This window comes from Pholis gunnellus, assembly GCF_910591455.1.
Source record: "Pholis gunnellus genome assembly, chromosome: 14".
NCBI classification, from domain to species: domain Eukaryota; kingdom Metazoa; phylum Chordata; class Actinopteri; order Perciformes; family Pholidae; genus Pholis; species Pholis gunnellus.
This window is the reverse complement of record NC_136541.1, coordinates 3,690,032-3,709,039: the sequence shown is the minus strand read 5'-3', so window position 1 is coordinate 3,709,039 and position 19,008 is coordinate 3,690,032. Positions and strand designations below refer to the sequence as shown.

Here is a 19,008-nt window from a genome sequence, read left to right as displayed (position 1 = left end):
GTTTCTAATGATAAAAAAAAAATCATATGTAAAATTAGTTTTTGAAATAGTGGAAAAAAGAAAAAGAAGCAGTATTCTCTGCTCTGAAACTTCTAAAAGCAATTCTCATGTCAAAGAAACCACTGAGAGCGAGCCTTGTGTTTGGGATTTTATTATCATACTGTCTGCTGTTGCTGTTGATGTCGAGTTTTTGTTCAGGTGTTCTGCAAAAATCTAATACCTGCACAGCAGCATGCTCTCATCCCCGGCTCTCTGGAGCTCTGTGGGCTGCGTTGCATGGCAAATGCGCGGGTGTCAGCTATTCGGAGGTCCTCTGGGGTCACCGGTAGACGATAACACAAGATTTTTAGGCTCTTACAATTTACCCAAATCACAAATATGTAGGATATTACCACAGACATTCTTGTAATACGTTGTTATGATAAGATCTGTTTTTGTGTGATATGTGATCCAAGGAAAGAATATTTGGTCAGACGTCTTTATCGCCCATGAAGCCCTGAATTAACTCGTCTCTGTAGTCGGTGAACTCACCCTTCATGAAGATGAGAGTCAATCAAAGAGAGGCAGACGAAGAGAACACAATGTTGTTAAAGGTTACTTGAAGCCTCCTCCCCGCTGCTTCGTCTGAAATCACTTGGTGCTTGAATTCCCACAATCCTCTGCAAAAATTGGTTTCCAGCCAAAATTCTCTCTTACCCGTCTGGTCTATTTCATTCTGATTCCCTGACATTTTATTTACCATCGTATATAAGACAGCCCGGCTCTCTCAACGACCTGGATAGGAATCAGGTACGTACGTCTTCTCATATCTATTCTGGGTTCTCGTTATCTGCCTCTTCCGTATTTCTATTCTGGTTTGTCGTCGTTCACTCTACTGTACGTGCTGTTACAGTCAGACAGTTATTTCTGTTAACAGCTAACAGCCCCTGGGTACTCGCTCTGCTATCTGCTGTCTGAAACATAACTAGCACTGCTTCATAACGATGTTGCTGTCACTCATTTCGGCCCCTATATCTCCTGTTCCTTAGAGGAGACTTGGCCGGACTCTTTCACCCTCTGTCCATCAAAATTGCAGCATAACTCTTCACTTATACCCCAATTGTTGCAGGCTTTTTGCTTTCGGTATATTATTTTTGATGGACTTGTATACTCATAGTAGTCGGTAACTCTGCTGTTTGTTCTCAAAATTAGAAAACTTTTTTAGTAATAAATCAGCCTTCTTTGCTGTAGCCTTGTATTCAGTATGACTCATAGCTCTTCTCTTTCACCTTCATTAAAGCATTAAAGACTAGAAGCCACCATCTGCAGCAAGATGTTACCGAAATCAAAGCTTTCTTACGTCTATTTCAGGGACAGGTTTTGGACCCAATCATTTTTAATGTATTGATTTTTAGCCACACTGGTGGGTCTATAAGGATGGCAATGCCGGCCAGTCGGTGCACGACTTTGGTCCAGACAGAAATACCTCGACAGATATTGGATGGATTGCCGTGAAATTTTGTGCCGACGTTAGTGATCCACTGAGGATAACTCTCATTGACTTTGGTGATCCCCTGACTTTTCATAGCTCCAGCCGGTCAGTTCAATTATCTAGTGAAATCTCAACATCACTCTTAGAAATAAGGGTTCGTAAAAGGATTCTTCCCGAGGGGCTGATTTTCTTCCCAGAACTTATACTTCTGAAGCACCTTTTTAAAAGACAGAGTTCTTCAACGATTGTTAAAAGCTAAATCCCCAAAAACTGTGATTGTGCGCCATCATTGTTGTGGATGACGCTGCACCACATCAGCCTTTAAGAGCCTCACAAGGCCCAAGGCTGCTGGACGTGGTTCCCATGGCCCAGGGCTAACAATGTAAAAGGGAAAAGGGTTCTCTGTAAAACGCTGTTGGTGAGTTCTAGATGAAACCCTTGGACTATAAAAAAAATAAAGGTTTTCTCTGTAGAATGGGTTCTTGTTAGCATCCTTAGAAGGTGGAAAGTTTCCAGATATAAATAATGAACTTTACACAGATGGATCTAGGTACAACCCATTATGTTGGGTTCTGGGTAGAACCCTAAGCAAGTGTTTTTGTTTGTGCTCTAGAAAGTGACACAAAGTGTCAGTATGCGGTGGTAGGGTAGTAGGGCAGTAAGGGTTGGGGAATGACAAGGGGTTGGCTTATTTATGTGCTGTTGTTGTATCTGTCCCCATGTAATTGTTTTATTTTTACTTCGCATCATTTGTCAAAACTAAAGAAAATATACACTTTTTGGGTTAAAGGACTACTGCACATGATACTTTGTGTGTGTGTGTGTGTGTGTGTGTCTGTGTGTGTCTGTGTGTGAGAGAGATAGAAAGACAACCATAGCGCATTTCAGTTTTGCTCTAACCGCAAAGCTCCAGAATAGCTGAGAAAACAACAGAGATACTACTCAGCCGAGTTTGCTGACCTCCCTTTCTCTCTCCCCCCCCCCCCCCCCCCCCCTCTCTCTCCCCCTCATCTCTTCCTCCTGTCGGGTTTGAGGAGATCTCTCTTGGAGCTGGAGAGGAGAGGTTGGCCGTCTCTCTCTCTCTGTCTCTCCCCCAGCAGCCTCCGGGCTTCTCCGCAGCCTCTCGCCGCTTCATCATCATGGATTTTAGGAGTAAAAGAGCCGCTGGGATAATCGCTCAAGTCGCCCTGCTTCTCTGCAGCTCGTACGGGACAACCGGAGAAGGTGAGCAGGCTATGCGCCTTTTTTTTAAACTTTTCCCCGGAGGAGACGGGGCGAGTATACGGGCAGCACGGACCCGGGGGGTCCTGGTGCTTCATCCTTCTATCATGTAAAGCTTCTGCTTTCTGGATGCAGTGCTGTTCAGCTGTTGGTCTCGTGTACTTGTTGTGTTAATTTGGATGAAGTACGGGGATTTGTTTCTTAAGGCTGTGGGATTTTGCACAATTCGTTTACGCATCAGCGCTTAGTTGTAAAGAAGAGATACAGAGAGATTAAGTGGTATAATTTAAATGCTGATTATTGGATTGTATGTTAATACGAGAACTGACTCAGTGTTAACAGTGGACGGCTCCTCACAGGAGTTTGGTATCCAAATCCATCAAGCTGTTTTGTCGCATTTTAATTAGTTATGTATTGACTTCCAGGGTTAAATGATCATATTCCCTAATGGGGAGCTTTGTCTGATAAAATGATGTCGTTGCTCTGGACAAAAATGCTCGAAGACGCTTTCTATCTCAGAGCCAAAAACATTTAATTGTCGCCCAAACCTGTCAGAAGACAGTTTATCCACCGTGTGCGTAAAACAACACCTTTGTTTTCCGGTTAATTTGGTGCTCAGCGCAGCATCATGGGAATCCTGGGACTGAGCCACGTTTGTGCACACACACTAGAGCAGCCAGAGTGTGAAGGAGCGTGTGAGAGGGAAAAAAGAGGTTGTAGTATTTGCTGGTTGGAGACGTTAGCATGGGACTGAGAGGTTGCTGGTTTGATTATCTCACCTCTGTGATGGAGAAATGAAGGTGAAGCTGTCTTGTCTCCGGCCTGTGTTCAGTTATTACAGCTTGTAAATAGGCAGTTCATCTCCTCTGTGAGTGTGCAGGTATATCTGATCCCCTGCATGAAGAGGAGAGGAGGTAAAGAAAAGAAATCCAAGAAATGAGATGGAGAGAATTTGGATGAAGCAGATGGTTGTAAAAGTTCTGCATCCTTCCACACTTATATTCTCCTCTTTCACAACTTATTGTCACCTGGTCTTCTTTTCTGTATTTTATTGAGTCTCTGTTGCGCTTCCCTTGCTTTCTTAGACCAAGACCCTCCACACGTCAACCTATCCTTTCTGGCTTCCTTTTTAGTTTTAATCTGCTTCGTCACTTATAAATCATGATAAAAATATCGAAAATGAAACATGTGCAGTGATCATTGAGGTCTGCTGCAGTGCAATGCACAGGCAGTCAGCTGTAAGACATCAAATCGCAGCTTCCGCATGTTGGACATCTGACAAAAGAAGTGATGTAAGGAGGAATATGCTGTCAGAGCAGATCTGTGGTTTTTCATTGTTCCTTCCCGAAAGAAACATCTACGACTTTACCAAAATATCAGTTTTTCTCTGTCTCTCTTCCTCCTGTTGTGTCCCTCCTTCGGTTACGTCCCTGACGTCTGTGTCTGACTCAGATCTGCTGCCAAACTCTCCATCCTCTCCTCCCCGACACATCTTTCTGCTCGCTGCTCTCTTCTTCTTCTTCGGTCCCTGCTGCTTTCTGTCAGCTTCTCTCATCCTCCTTTCTTCTGTCAACAGACCCCCCTCCCCCTTATCCCCTCCTGTCTTTTCCCTCTTCTCTTTCTGTCTCTCTCTCTATGCTTGCTGTCTCTTTCTGTCTCACCTCAACCTGGATCTCCCCTCTCCTGTTGAATCAGAGAGCTGCTGCTGCTGCTGCTGTGTTGCTGGCTCCTTCCTTTCCCATCTCTTCCTCTTCACCTTCCCCCCTCCTGCTTGTGTTCTTCCTGCTTCTTGGCCACATCTCCTCGTTTCTATCTCCTTCTGCTCTTTTGTTTCCCTCCTCTTCTTCAGCTGATTTGATGTGTCCGTCATCCCCTCCTTCTGTGCAGCAGTTACAAGTTGTACTTCATGAATAACTTGAGATTTCAAGACCTAAAGCAATGCTTTAGTTAGTGTTCTCCCTCAGTTTTATTCCTGTCAGGGTGTAAAAAGCCTCTAAAACAGCATTTAGACCTCAATGGGACACTAAAATGCTCCACTAAGGGCTCAGATTGATGGCATTGTTTCAGGGTTTGCAGCTCTTTAAAGCAGGTTTACCAACCACACCTATTCAGAGACTCATCTGCATGTTTTACAGTTTGTTCTCCACTACTGTGGTCACAGAGAAACTTGTTCTAATCTAAATAGAGGCTAATTATTATTTCTTTGTTGCGATCAGTGGCTCTTTCTCTCATTTTTTCCTCTTTGGTTTTGGTTTCTCTTTACCCGCCTTGTCCATTTTCTTGCTCTCTCTGTTTCTCCCTCACCTCTGTGCATCTCTCTTGTTTATCTCGCCCGGCCTGACTCAGCCACACACACCACTCATCATGCACGGACCATAAACCACAGCAGCATATTAAGTTAGGACTGCAGAGGTGGAGGGATCCCAGCCGCGGGTTTCAGACTGAGCCTCACTTCTCGTTCCACTCGTGCAGACAGCTCACTGTTCATTACGGAGGTGGTACTAAATGATAACACAACAGAAATACATATTTAAACAGCCACAGATGGCGCTCTGTTGACTTGTTAGCCGGAGGAGTGAAGCGCTGGGGTTTATGTAATGAGATTCAAGGAAGTCAGCGTGTGAAACAGATGCCTGCAGGACGTTAAAGTCACTGTGCGGTTAATCGCCTTCTGATTTTAACAGCGTGATAGAGTCCCATTGTGTTTGAAATTGCTTCTTGCATGAAGGTACTACTGTGGGATGATGGCAGGTCGGCCCAGTGTGGGCAGAGACCATCATGAAACTGAAAGGTTTTATCTTATCCAGAAAAAACAGAGTTCAGGTGAAGATAAGTGATTTTTCTGGTCACTGCAGCAGAACAACCTGTTAACAGTTAACAGAAACATATTATTTTTTTAGAAAGACAGTTGCTGTTAGACATCCAGTATGGAGCAACATTAGAATGAGTTACGGACCGTAAAACCAAATCAATGAGGGGAAAGACCCGCAGGCTGCATCCACACTGGATACGTTTTTGTTTTAAAACGTATAACTTTTGCTACGTCTATGCCCATAGCGGTTTCGTTGTAGTCTGGTTGGGCAGAAACGGTAGAGCTTTGAAAACGATTGACCCAGTCGCCCACGTTTGCTTCTGTATTGGGTCTCATAAGTCATGTCGTTCCCCCGTGTACGCAGGCGGGTAAGCTATTAATTTGAGTGATTTGCGACAATTCCCGTGTCCAGCGGCGATATCAGCTCTGGTCATCTGAAATGCTTGTCCAGGCGTGATATTATGGACGGGGGTTATAGCTGAAACGGAGCCAAAACGCTTGTCTGGACAGAGATTAAGTTTGTGTTGAAACGCTGTTTTAAAACAAATTAGTAGTAGCAGTGTGGATGTAGCCTTGAAAACACTGAGCTGAGGGCGTGTGTCACCATGAGTCACACACATGGTTCTTTCATCTATTTTCCATAAAGAAGCATTAATTAATGCAGCTTTAAAGCAAAAATGAAAGGAACTTTGCAGTTTTAGTGTTTTCTGTTGTTGTTGTTGCTGTTCTTTACAAATAAGTTGACAGCTCACAAAGAACAAGTCCAGAACCTTGAATGAGACCAAAAAAAACAACTCATTTTCAGAGTTGTGTGTCAGAGGAGCAATGGCTTCTCTTTCATTTTTGCACTCATGTGCAATTTACAGGGAGCCTTCCATTGTAAAGAGCAAGAGAGATACATTTCTCCATTCAAAGCGGCAGAAAACAGTTCAAAATCCAATGCAGCCTCGGGCCATGTTGTGCGCTGAATAAAGCATCGTAGTTACGGTCCACAAACAAGACAGTCAGCCGAAACTTGTTTGTGCGCTCATACACTCAGGCTGTCATTGAAGACAACCAATTATCACTCCCAGCATGACTGACTATGCTAAGATGTTTCTAGATGTTACGTCTCCTGAATGTGTGACACATTTCATGGAATTCCATCAAAAGGTTGTGAAGGCGTTTCACCAAACGTCAACCTTATGGTGGCGCTGAAGAAAAAGTCAGGGGATCATCAAAGTCAGCTCCCTCTTGGAATACATCATGTCACGGTCAATCAAAGTGGTGGACCTGCAGACACAACGATCAATAGAGACAACATGGCTCAAAGTGTGAATGTGTGCCACTGATTTAAAATGTAAACCTTTTCCTTGCTAACCTTCTCTGAATAACATTGATATCTATAACAATAAAGCCGGCTCCAATATTCTTACAGAGCAGAGAGACTGTAGTCTTTATTGGTATCCTGCTGCGTCTCTAATTGTGCCCTCAGAAAGTTTCAATCTCTTGTGAGTTATTTTGTTCTGCTTTATTTTGCTGGATCTCGAGGCATTATTTAAGTACAACACTGCCTCGAATGCATCCCTACGTTAATTAGTGGAGCATTTAATTAGCTGCGCTGTACCGTCTCTGCTGCCTGCAGAAATCCTCCCGGTTCTTGCGTTGGTTCTGCTTCTGGAAAATGTTTCTCAAAGCAGAAATGAAGCGCATCAAAACATGTCAAGCTTGGTTATGTAATTCCACCCGCTTGTTGTTATTTGTTAACTGTACCGTGACACTATACATTAAGGCTCATTATGCAACATTAGCATCAGCTTGGAGACAAACAGATCAACAAATACTAAACGTATTGATCGACAGGGCTTGATTGGCTTGTTGTGCACTTAATTAAAGAAGCTTTCAGAAGTGGATTTGAGTGCAAGCTAACTGTAATTAAAGAATGTGTAACCCATTACTGCAGTTATTATGTGAAGCATCATAATTAACTTGTGTGTTATCTTTTACTGTGTCTACTTACTTATTACATTTCTAGGATGTTTCTTGTAAATCCCCAGAGAAGAATCTGAACTTGTTCCACATATTTATGCTTTTTAGCTTCAAATGCTATATGTTTTTGTTTGGTTTATTTATTTTGCCTGGTTATTGAGCAACTATGCGGTCAAGTCAATGTTTATATAAACCAAAAAATATCCCATAATCATGATGAAAGCATGCCTTTGGCAAACAGGGATGTGGACACATTAGGCTCACGGGAAAAAAAACATCCTCTTCATTCATTGCAGTTATGTTAGAGAAAAAAAAAGCATATTGCATTTTTAAAAGGATAGTCCTACAATTCAGTATTGTGCTTCCATGAAGCTGAGTGAGTCTTGAGAGACGGGCTTAAAAAAAGAATAAAAAAATGAAACCAGCACGAGACCAATATATCTGAACTTATGTGTCAAACTCTGGATCCTACATTTCCCATAATGCAACTCAAACTGTTTAGTTAGACCTTTCCTTCCTGTTAGACGTCAACAACTTTTAACCTCCACACCTGACGCTTGTAACACAGGACGTCTGTTCAACAGCCAGAACTGTAACTGTAGAAGGCTGCCATTGCCTCTGTATTGAACATGCCCCAAACCAAACTGGTCCTTGGGTGTGTGTGTGTGTGTGTGTGTGTGTGTGTGTGTGTGTGTGTGTGTGTGTGTGTGTGTGTGTGTGTGTGTGTGTGTAACTACTCCCACTGCAGGTATAAATTAATTGGATTGGCCCCTGGTGTTTCAAGCAAACATGAGGGTAAAGTTTATGTAAGCACATTAATATGAAGATGTAAGTGCCTGGAGAGAAATAGACACATCTGACCTTCTGTTAAACAGTAACGTTGCTCTGTGGAGGAGAGGGCGCTCCCTCCCTCCACAGTACTACTTCCTCAGGCTGAGGCTGTAAATTAGAAAGTATTCCCACTCTAAAATGCTCGCTTAAGTGCAGTAGAGTGGACAGGAAGCAGCGGCGGTAATGTACATGAAAGCTCCTCAGTGTGTATTTACAGGGACATTAAAACAGCAGAGATGACGAGCCTGACCGTAAAACAAACGAACACATGGGATGAGATGAGACTTTACTGATGGCAAATTCAGTCAAATCAGGGATGAAAGTTATGGATAAAAACATATGGATTACAGAAATAAAAGTGTAACGAAGTAGAAGTATAATAAAAGACAATGAATGCAAAGTATGTGCCATTTAAAACTAAATATTGGTGTAAATATTGTTGACAGCCTACACAGATATATGTATATTATAACTTGAGGACACATTATTCAAGCTCATTTTCCAACATGCTTAAAGGTTAAATAAGGGTAAGATCACATGGTACACTGGCACAAAAAAAAAAAAGCAAAGAAAGCAAATTACCACCGAGGGATCGGACAAAAAAAGCTGAATATTTATTTTGGCTATTACAGCTGACAGCACTACACATGTTTATTTTTCCTCCCTTTTTTCATTTATTTGGAAAAGTGGTTCCAGGAAATTGTTTAACATTCAGAAGTGGGCCCTCGGTTACAAAGGTTGAGAGCCCTTGGGGGGGGGACCCCGAATATACGACTGTTCGATCCGAAAGATCTATTTAAAACCACAAAAAGCAAGCAGAACTGTGTCTCTCTGTCTAACAAGCTCTGCTCTTTATATTATTATAATACATATATATATATATATATATATTATATTAATAAAGCGATTTCATGAGGTCCATATTTACAAGCCCAAAAAGAAAGATCCTTTGAAGGCACAAAATCCCCCCCAAAGGATTCAGTTGGTGCTTCAAAATGCTCCTCATCTTCACTTCTTCTGAGCAAAACAGGATCGATACACGGAGACGCTTTGATGACACGAATGACCGATCACTTCTTCATTTAATACTATCTTCTCTAGCAGGCAAATCAAATGTTTTTTGTCTGCTAAGTCATCAATCACGTTACTCATCATCCACACATGAGTGATAGATGGTTGCGCTCACTTTTCCCCGTTGTCATCTTCAGGTCCGCGCTCTGTCTTTCCTTCTCTTTCTCTCGCTGCCTCATCAGTCTTCCTTGAAGCCTTTATCTCCCCTCTGAGCAGAGCCACTGGAGTGTGTGCTATAATCATAGCCTAATGGTAGATAATATCAATAACACTTAATTACTTTTAATCCTAGCTTAATGACAGATAATAGCACTTGTACTGTGTGTGTGTGTGTGTGTGTGTGTGTGTGTGTGTGTGTGTGTGTGTGTGTGTGTGTGTGTGTGTGTGTGTGTGTGTGTGTGTGTGTGTGCTGATTTGCATTTGCACCCTCATTCGTGGGTGTTGAGACGATGGCGGCTCACTGGTTCTCTGGATTCCCCGGCGTCCTCAAGGAGAGAACTTTGAAAGTATAGTTTAGCAGTCAGCTTATTTTCTGCCTGCAGAGAGGAAGAAAGGCGTCCTGTCCTGCCTCAAAATCAGTTGTTGACTTTGAAACGCTTTTTGGTGAAAGTCGAGGTGAAATTCATTCACATTCAGGTTGTTTCTACATATTTCTGCTACCTGTCCTCCATTCGTCCTGTGATCACGCCACAAAGAGACATGAAACGCAGGTGATTGTGATATTTTAGCCTTTATCTGGCATCAAATTAAAGACAGCATGGTTTGGTTATTAACATGTTTGAAAATGAAGCTGGTTATTGAGATGCAGGAGGCTGAATGGCAAATTCAAGGGTGGTGTTATTACTCACCCAATGAAGGCTGTTTGAGTTGGATATTTAAAATGTACATGGGGGAATATTAGGGGTACTTAAATCGCATCATGAATCATAAATTATAGATCTTTGAGTTCATGAATTACCCCTCATCTGTTCCAGGATTAATCTGGTGAAGAAAATACAGAAGAGGGTGCAAATTCAGCAGCCTATTTCATGTGCTGCACTGCCCTGCGTCATATGAATTTATTGTGTTCCAGTAAGCTGATTGTTTGCACCGAGAAGAACATAAACCTGTGAATATAAACTGTTGAAATTCCCAGCAAACCTCCCGGTCCTTTATGATTCATGAGAGAGCAGCGTCAGTGAGAGCCAGGATGAGTAGCCGAGGATAAATCCCCTTCATATTTCTTCTTTAGTGTCATTTATAGAAATGTGTGCCGGCAAAATGGAGCCATGACTGGGACCTGATGAAGTCAAGGTTTCGGGATGTGGAGCCACCAGTCATGAATCTGGATTTATTAACCCAGGAACAGGTAGTTAAGTGAGGAGCTGACGGGGGACTGCGGTCCATCTGTTTGATCTTGGGACCTGCTGGACTGTATTTGTTCAAGGCCGCCCCCAGAAGGAGCCTGTCTCCCCAAAAAGAAGAAGCCGTTCATCATGTGAGATTGTCATCAAACTCAGATGACTTGTTGTCGCTTGGGATTCTGGATCTGTTTCTATGGGTGGAGGTCACGACACTCCGTCACTCAGATGTTCAGGGACACAACTTTCTCTGTGATTGTTTTTCTAGTTTCAGTTGTGAGCAGCTGTGTAACAGGAAAAGAGTGGATTCAACTCAGCTGAGACTTTGCGTAACCATTCTCACATGAAAAGCTACGAGGACTCTGTGGGTCGGGGCGGTGTTATAAGCGTTAACCGCCGTATGAGTGCAGAGTGGCGGCTATTAGCCAGTTCAGTAGAGACTCCCAGCTCATCGTATAGCGACGCTTGGTCAGTGTCCCTCCGCTTCAAACTGTGACGCTCTAGGTTCCCCTCTAGCGAGCGCCGGCTTTGGACATGACAGACGTGTCAGTTTCCACTGGTTACATGCAAAGTGTCTTTTTCAAAATAAATAACCGTCTTCACAGAAAGTTAGGTCTATGCAACAAACCCACTAAGTTAGGTTGAGGAAAAAACAACAGCAAACCAAGAAGTTGGAGGGACCTCTGCTCTTTCTATCTCATCCCACATCATACGACAGAAGTTTGCTGATATGCTGCGGTGCTCAGTTATGTTAAGCTTCCATAACTGGCAAGCTACTGCTACAATTTTGGCACTTTGGCCCTTACTCTCACTTTAACCTATACTAAAAATGAGCTCTGGAGACTCAAACTGCTATGGGAATTTTAATGTCACATTTTGATATGTGCTCCACGCATTAGAATAATACGGTTCACCTTGAAAAGTGAGTTAATATAAGTTACTGAGGGACTCTACCGAACTTGGGCAAGCCTAATTGGCAAATATCTGTCTTCAGCATCAGTGCATCTACATAACCTCATACCTTTCCAGACCCGGTTCTAATGTGTCCTCGTTTCAGACTAAAATAGATGCTGATCGCAGCTTGATGCTGTCACTGCTGTGTATTTCTCATGAAGTCAGTACTGCGTGACCACAGCTCTGCAGACTGCTGATGAGACGAAGCAGGGCCGGTCAGTTTGTATTAAAGAGGAGGACAGCGCTGAGTCAGTGGCCATTAAAGACGGACGGAGAAGGCTGAATTTCAACAGAACGAGACAGAGCTAAATCAAAGCTAAGCACATGGAGGCGAAACAGAGGAGGAGGGAGGAGGGAGGAGGGTGGGATGCAGGAGAAGGGGAGAAATGAAGATGAGGGGAAGTGAAGGTGGATAAGGGGAGGAAAGAAGTGGAGGAAGAGCAATATGAAGTATGAGAGGAGACAGTTTAGGAGTCAAGCTCTGCAGGCTGTCTGGTAGCAGTACTCCCGCTGTGTTTCTCACAACTGCAGTGACATCTTCTGCTGCCTTTCCCATTTTATCCCTCAATGATTTTGCTGTGTACGTGTGTGTGTGTGTGTGTGTGTGTGTGTGTGTGTGTGTGTGTGTGTGTGTGTGTGTGTGTGTGTGTGTGTGTGTATACGGGCCACCATCTGCTTTCTGGAAGCACCGGCTCACATCTTTGAGATGATTTGACTTCAGGAGACGGCTCAGGAGGAGGAGAAAGATACGGGTATAGTGAGGAAAGGGAGAGGAGGAAAGAGGAATTAGGACATTAAAAGGAGACGCGTTTGGGGAAAAGGATCAAAGTGAAGTTAGTAAGGAAGGTAGAAGGTTCAATAGAAGTGAAGGGAGTAAGAAAGAGTGACAGTGAAGATACTGAAGGGATGTAGAGATAGTTTTGCTCAGATAATTCAGCAGCTTCCTGCTGTGACATTCTCAACTGCCTCTACAATTTCACCACCCGCTGGCTTTTGAGTGTGTGTGTGTGTGTGTCTGTGTGAGTTTTCAGCCCTCGGTTTTGAAGAGCACTGCAAGTTGTGGTTTTTTTTACAAGATCGCAGCAGTATTAATATTAATGCCTGGCCCATAAAAGAGTGATTCTACTGATATGTGAAATTTTGAAGAAACAGCCCTTTTCAAACTAGGATTACATTATTCACATTATGTCATTAATGCATGAATTGTAAAGGAAACATCCCTGTAGAGTAATGACAGCCTTGTAAGGACTTTTATTGATGACAGAACTGTTTGGGTTTGCAAAATTACATTGTCTTCATTAGTTATTTCCATCATTGCTCAAACCACCTTCAACCTGAACAGATCTATTCCACGATGGAAAACTCCTGTGTGGGTGTGCAGGGCCTTAACCTGCAAACTCAACCAAAGTCCAAAAGAGTATTTGTGGTGTGGAGTGGAGGTTTTTAGGTCTCGACCTGACGTATCATTATAACAGAGTGATGAATTTCATCCCTCCCAGCATACCAAGCAGCAAAAAAATAAAAAATGAATACATTTGTGCTTTATCAACATAGAGATGAAACGCTTGAAACTCTTGGAAAATATTAAATTGAAAGCAGGCAGAAAACAAACTGCTGAATCTTACTGAGCATGTTTTTGTAATTAATAGTCAAAGTATTTTATATCTTGAATATCTTGTTAAGTGAAAAAACCCACTTTTGAGCAGGCTTATTATGACACACATCCTAATAGTGATATCGAGCTCAAGATTAGTTTCCCCAACTTATTACAAGATCTATTTTTGTCTTGAAAGACCTAAATATCACATCTTATATCCAGAAATCTTACAGAGTGATTTTTCTACTTATTCCGAGCAAAAACACCCTGCATACCAGTGAATGTGTGTAATGCTGGTCTGGAGCAATGCCAACTATAATCTTCTGCTCCCAAACCACCAGCAGCATCTTTCTGGCAGGAAGCAAGAGAGCCTCTTTGGTGTGAAGAACACGATGTGTCGGTTTGATGTGTTATCTGCTGTGAAAGGCCTGCTACGTCTTCAATCTGGTTGATTCATGATTTTTCAAATTGCAAAAGTTTGACTATTCATGCACCAATCTCTTTGTGCTGAAGTTTCTATTCGATCAGACATTTTCACAAACAATCTGCTCAGAGAAGGATGTGACCAACAAGCGATGACAGGAGATATTCTCCACCACATCCTATATTTCTGACCGGTGCCCTGGAGTCTGAGGAGTCTGTCATGACTTTTCCCCCAAGATATCCCCAATTACACTGTCCCTGTGACGGTTTAGTAGTTCAATGTGAAAGTGCTGCTTCATAGCTCGTCTCCACAACTTCTGGAAAGAACAAAAACTCTTGGCTTAGTTAAAGAAGTCTCGGGAGAAGCCGAGCTCCGAGTGTTTGACGGGCAGGAGAAGACGGAGGACATCAAATTATCTGCAGAGAAGTTTTTTAAAGAGCACTTATCTGCTAATGTCCCCCGCGGGAAGACGTCTGTAAAGTAAAACTGTAGGTGCTGTGACTGCGGCTGTTGTTGTGGTTTAGTGAAAGTGTAAAGAGGCTCTACACACACACACACACACACACACACACACACACTCGCAGGAAAAGACAGAGACAGACTGAGCTCCACTCTAGCTTTTATAAAACTCAATGTTACTGCAGCACCAGTAGTGAAGGTATCGTATGCATGTATGCATGTTTTTTGTCTCTTCAGCAGTGCTGCAAATTGATGAGATTTTTTTTCTTCCCAGTAACAAATGGTGTAGGATGTTGCAATTTCACAAATCTCAGTCACGCTCAGTCACTTTGTCTCTCTGCGTTCAGTGGACAGACTGCTGACCCCGGCCTTTCGTTGGCAATCGCCATAGTGTGACTGACTCGCACGCCAATCATCTTGTTGCGCTATAGCCTCAGCAAAGGTGGCTACCGGCGTACGGCTCACAGTCCCTAGGCAGAAGTCACGCTTGTGGACGTTGTTTCCGCATTACGTGCATCGATCAGCATACCGTTACAGCCCTATAAAGTAGTGTAATTATTTTTTTAACAGAAAGTTTGTTTAAGTTGGCATGTCCAAACTCACTGTGCAGTTTGTAGAATATGTATCACGTGACCTCGGGGCTTGAGGCAAACATTTCGGGGAGCTCAAAATGTTGCTCCTAAGCGCCACTACTGTCATGTGTATTCTAGGTCTTCCTCCCTGCACTGACGCTTGAGAAAGCTGTCTGTTTCTCTTTTTATTATGAGAATGAGAAATAACACACCATTGTTTTACCACCGCAAAACATCTGGGAGGTCGAGGTGGAAATTGATGGCTGTACACACTGACTCAGGCAGCAGGGTTTGATCCAGTCTACCGACAGCTACACTGGCTTCTTCTAACCAGGAGCACGATCCTTGCAAAAACTCAGCGCAGAGGAGACAACGAGTCTTCATTAGTTGCACTTTTGACTGCCCTTCTATCTCACTTAAGAAAACATTACCCTTAGATCAGTGAAGTGACAAGAAAAGAGGCTTTTAATTCGCTATTCTAGCATCAGTATTTTCTACATAACTCCTTAAACTGAAGCAGTGCTGAGTCCCCCCCCCCAGTGTCCCATTTGATTTAATGTCTCACTTGTGAAATAAATTAATATTGCTAAGCTGCCTGGATGATGTGAATATTTGCCCGAATGAATGAAAATTAGCTTTTTTTCTACGTAAATATGTTGATGTTTTCAATTAAGAGGCAAATATATTCAAAACACTTACTAAGTGCAGCTGGTAGATTAGTAGGTATTTTATGATATCTCCCTCTGGAGCTATTAGTACAAGTGATGTAGCCTGCAGCCCTCCCTCTAAATCTGCATAATTGTGTTGTTATGATTGACAGTGTATATTTGGGGCTTCAGCAGTGTTTGTACTGCACTCTGGTAGAAAAAGAAAAAAAAAGGATCTTGTTTCACAACAGCTTCTTTCAACTCTCTCTTCTGCCTTTATGCGACTTAAATCTGGCAGTTTAAAGATGAAGAGATTTTTTTAAATGCTGCTCGTTGCTGTTTTTGATCACTTCATTTGGTTGATGTCTGTCTCCCCACACAGCCGCCCACATCGCTGCGCAGTGTGACGAGCCTCAGTGAGGAGGAGGATTGTTCTCCCCTTTCAAAGGCAGCAGATGATTAGTGTCGTACGCATTAAGCTGCTTTTTGTGTGCGCTGCTCCCCGTACATATGCATTATTGTACTATTCATGAACTATCTGACAGATCTTTTGACACCAAGCAGAAAAGCTTTTATTCTACCGTGTTTGTGCAGAATGACCTTATTGGACTGCTTAAAAAGGTGGGGACACACATTAATTACAGTAGCTCAGCATAACTTCAGCAGACGGGTTGTCTGGTGGTGCTCCAAGCTCCCAAACTCAAATGTCATAGATTCATTTCTCTATTTCCTCTGAAAAAAGGAAAACAACCACTGCTGCATAGGTTTTAAAGGAATAGTTTCACAGTTTGGGAAATATGAAATAGTTTTAACAAAATCCATTCTCACTGCTTAACTTGTTCATTTAAACCATGAAAATAAAAATCCTAAGTATGGAACCACAACCACAACTTAAGCATTGCTTTTTTTGTCTAAGCTAAGTTTAAGCTAAGCAAACCTGCTTCCAAATGTAGCTTTACATTCAGGCCTCCCGTACAGACGTGAAGGTGGTATAGATCTTTTCATGAATCTATATTGTATATTCTGTACGTTTTGATATTTTCAAATTTTGTCAAATTGAAAATGGAAAATAAATGATGATGTTAATGGAACACATGACACCAGGATGGCCGAGAGGTTAAGGCGTTGGACTTAAGATCCAATGGGCATAAGCCCTCGTGGGTTCGAACCCCACTCCTGGTAATATGTGATATTGATTGCTTGATATACATGACACATCCATGTATATCTGAATGCCATTGTCCAAGAAGCCTTTGCTTTGCAAAAAACATTTGGAAAAACCAGTCCTATTAGAAAACACGTTAAGATCAAAGACATCTCTTTTGTCTCTGTAAAGAAAAAATTGTTTCTTCGCTCTTTTAGTATGGTGTCTTCCCATTGTTGTTTTTATATATTTATGTGAACGATTATAATAATTATAATGTTGACGATGATGATGATGATGATGATGATGAAGATGATGATGATGATGATGATGTAAATGCTGTAAATATCACCAGGATGGCCGAGAGGTTAAGGCGTTGGACTTAAGATCCAATGGGCATTAGCCCTCGTGGGTTCGACCCCCACTCCTGGTACAATGGATTTCTGATACAAAAGTATTATTGAAGCAAAAAATAACCAAGAGCTGAAAATATGGTGGAGAAATATCTACTTCAGAAAATGGAGCCACCTTTCCTTTTTATGCGTCGATATCAGTGCTCCGCCTTGCTTTGTTGACAAAGCCGTGCCAGCAGCAGGTGCTTTTAGTGCACATAAACGTGCCCCGCTGTCGTACGGTGGTTACAGCTGTTAATGGCATCATCTTGAATGCACCTTTCCTCCGGTTGCCCCTCAGGTTTACTTGTCAGCACTTTCGCCGTAGTTTGCACTTTTTGCATCGTTAGCTACGAGCTGCCGGCTCGCCGTTGACATGTTGAGAGCCGTTGAGACACAAAGTCGGATGTGGCAGCTCTAACATTGTAAATTAAAAGAAAACCGCAACAAAGGAGCTCAGTTCACACAGGACACTAACAACAGTCCCCTGTGTTTTTCAACCGATCCACCCCCCAGACGTTCTCCCTATGCGGACCACTGCAGACTTAATACAAACATATTTGTGATACAACAAAAGCAAATGTATTCCAAATATGAAAAAAGTTTCCCTCAAAACTTAATTAGAAAGTGTTGTTGTAAGGGAATGTAATCTTCAAGAGACAGGGCTGAATCGTGCTACCCATTGCACTTGTGTTATTTCTCTATTTCATTTCTTTGACTTTCCAGCGGAAATGCAAATTAGTTCAGCAAGTCCAGCAAGGGTTTCACAGATCTCTAAATACTAAAAGGTGTATTTCAAGTGGGGATAGCAACTTCAAAATGTATGTGTGGGGAGACTCGTGTTTGTCGGTTTAGTCTTAAAATATATTTCCAGATACATGCTATGTGTCACCGTTCTAGTCATATCCTCTTTCAGCGATCTCTCGCTTCACAGGGTGAATTCATTAGCATAGACTCCCTTTCTTACTATTTTTCCTCAATAGAGATTTTATTAATATGTAAATGTTCGTAGCCTATTCAGAAGCTTCTTTGTGCAGTAATCTGCCACGTTTTGTTGAGCATTCAATTTGAAATATTACCTTTTCGCTTGTTTTCTGACTATCAGGAGAAGCTGTTTTCTGTTTTCTATAAATTGCCATTTCTACTGATTAGATTGGACTGATGATGACTTCTGGCTAACGCGTTAGTTTTGTGCACATAATAAATAAGACCTTTAAATGTGATTGCCGTGCCGTTTTGTTTCTATTAATGTCTGTTTCAAGCATAAGCGTAAACAATCCACAGATAGGTTGACATAATTTGTGTTTATGGCATCTAAAATATGTAAAATTATTCCCCCAGTGTCAGTTTGTATACGTAGAATGAACTGCATTAAATGGCTGGGCGAGGTCTTTGCAGTTGCATCTACAGCGTGGCTGTAGATGGAAGGTGCCATATGCTGGTGTGAAGCCTGATCGGATTCTCTCATTCTGTGCTATTAATTATGTGTCAAAGCAATGCTAATTAAACTAGGAGAGGAGAGCTCCTGCCATGTCCTTACCTTCGGGGTATTAGTTAGCACAGTACGCTGCTCTGCATTTCAATTAATCAATTAAGTCGGGCCACAGGCAGCTTGAGAACAGATACGGGCTCCTGTTGAATAATTCAGCAGTTTTAATCAGCTTGTTCTATCTATCGCGGCCAGAATATAAATCCAGCACGGTGTGTGTATTAAATTAATAAAGAAAAGAAACAAAAAACATTTACCTGATATTTTTGATATCTTTACAGCTGATGTATTTTGTCACAGATCTTTGAATGAGGTCATTATTTTGGTTTTTCTCATTATTTGTTAGTAACCACCTCATTCAGTTACTGTAGGTGGAGCCGCTGTGTGGCAATCATTGTGTTTGATCAACATTTGAGTAAAGTATATTCATTTTATCCTGTTTATTCATTTTACCACTACTGCACGCTATTCCACCGCAGTATTCTATTTTATATATATTTTATTCCTATTTTTGATGATTTTGGCAGAAGTTAAGATCACGAGTGACTGCTCCGCTGTAACTGTTGAACTTGTTGACACCGTGCTGCATCAACAGGGGTCGCCATCAAGAAGTTGT

General features: G+C 42.2%; 1 protein-coding gene across 1 annotated transcript in view; it reads left to right on the top strand.

Annotated features, from left to right (window-relative positions):
- Positions 1 to 2,610: 2,610 nt before the first annotated feature.
- The window catches only part of LOC306706582 (contactin-associated protein-like 4), a gene marked incomplete at its 5' end in the record, with an annotated part of 81,383 nt that continues 64,985 nt past the window's right edge, over positions 2,611 to 19,008 (top strand). The window contains one exon of the mRNA XM_079173713.1: positions 2,611 to 2,695. Within this exon, the coding sequence (XP_079029839.1) occupies positions 2,611 to 2,695 (85 nt within the window). The remainder of the gene's footprint in view (positions 2,696 to 19,008) is intronic.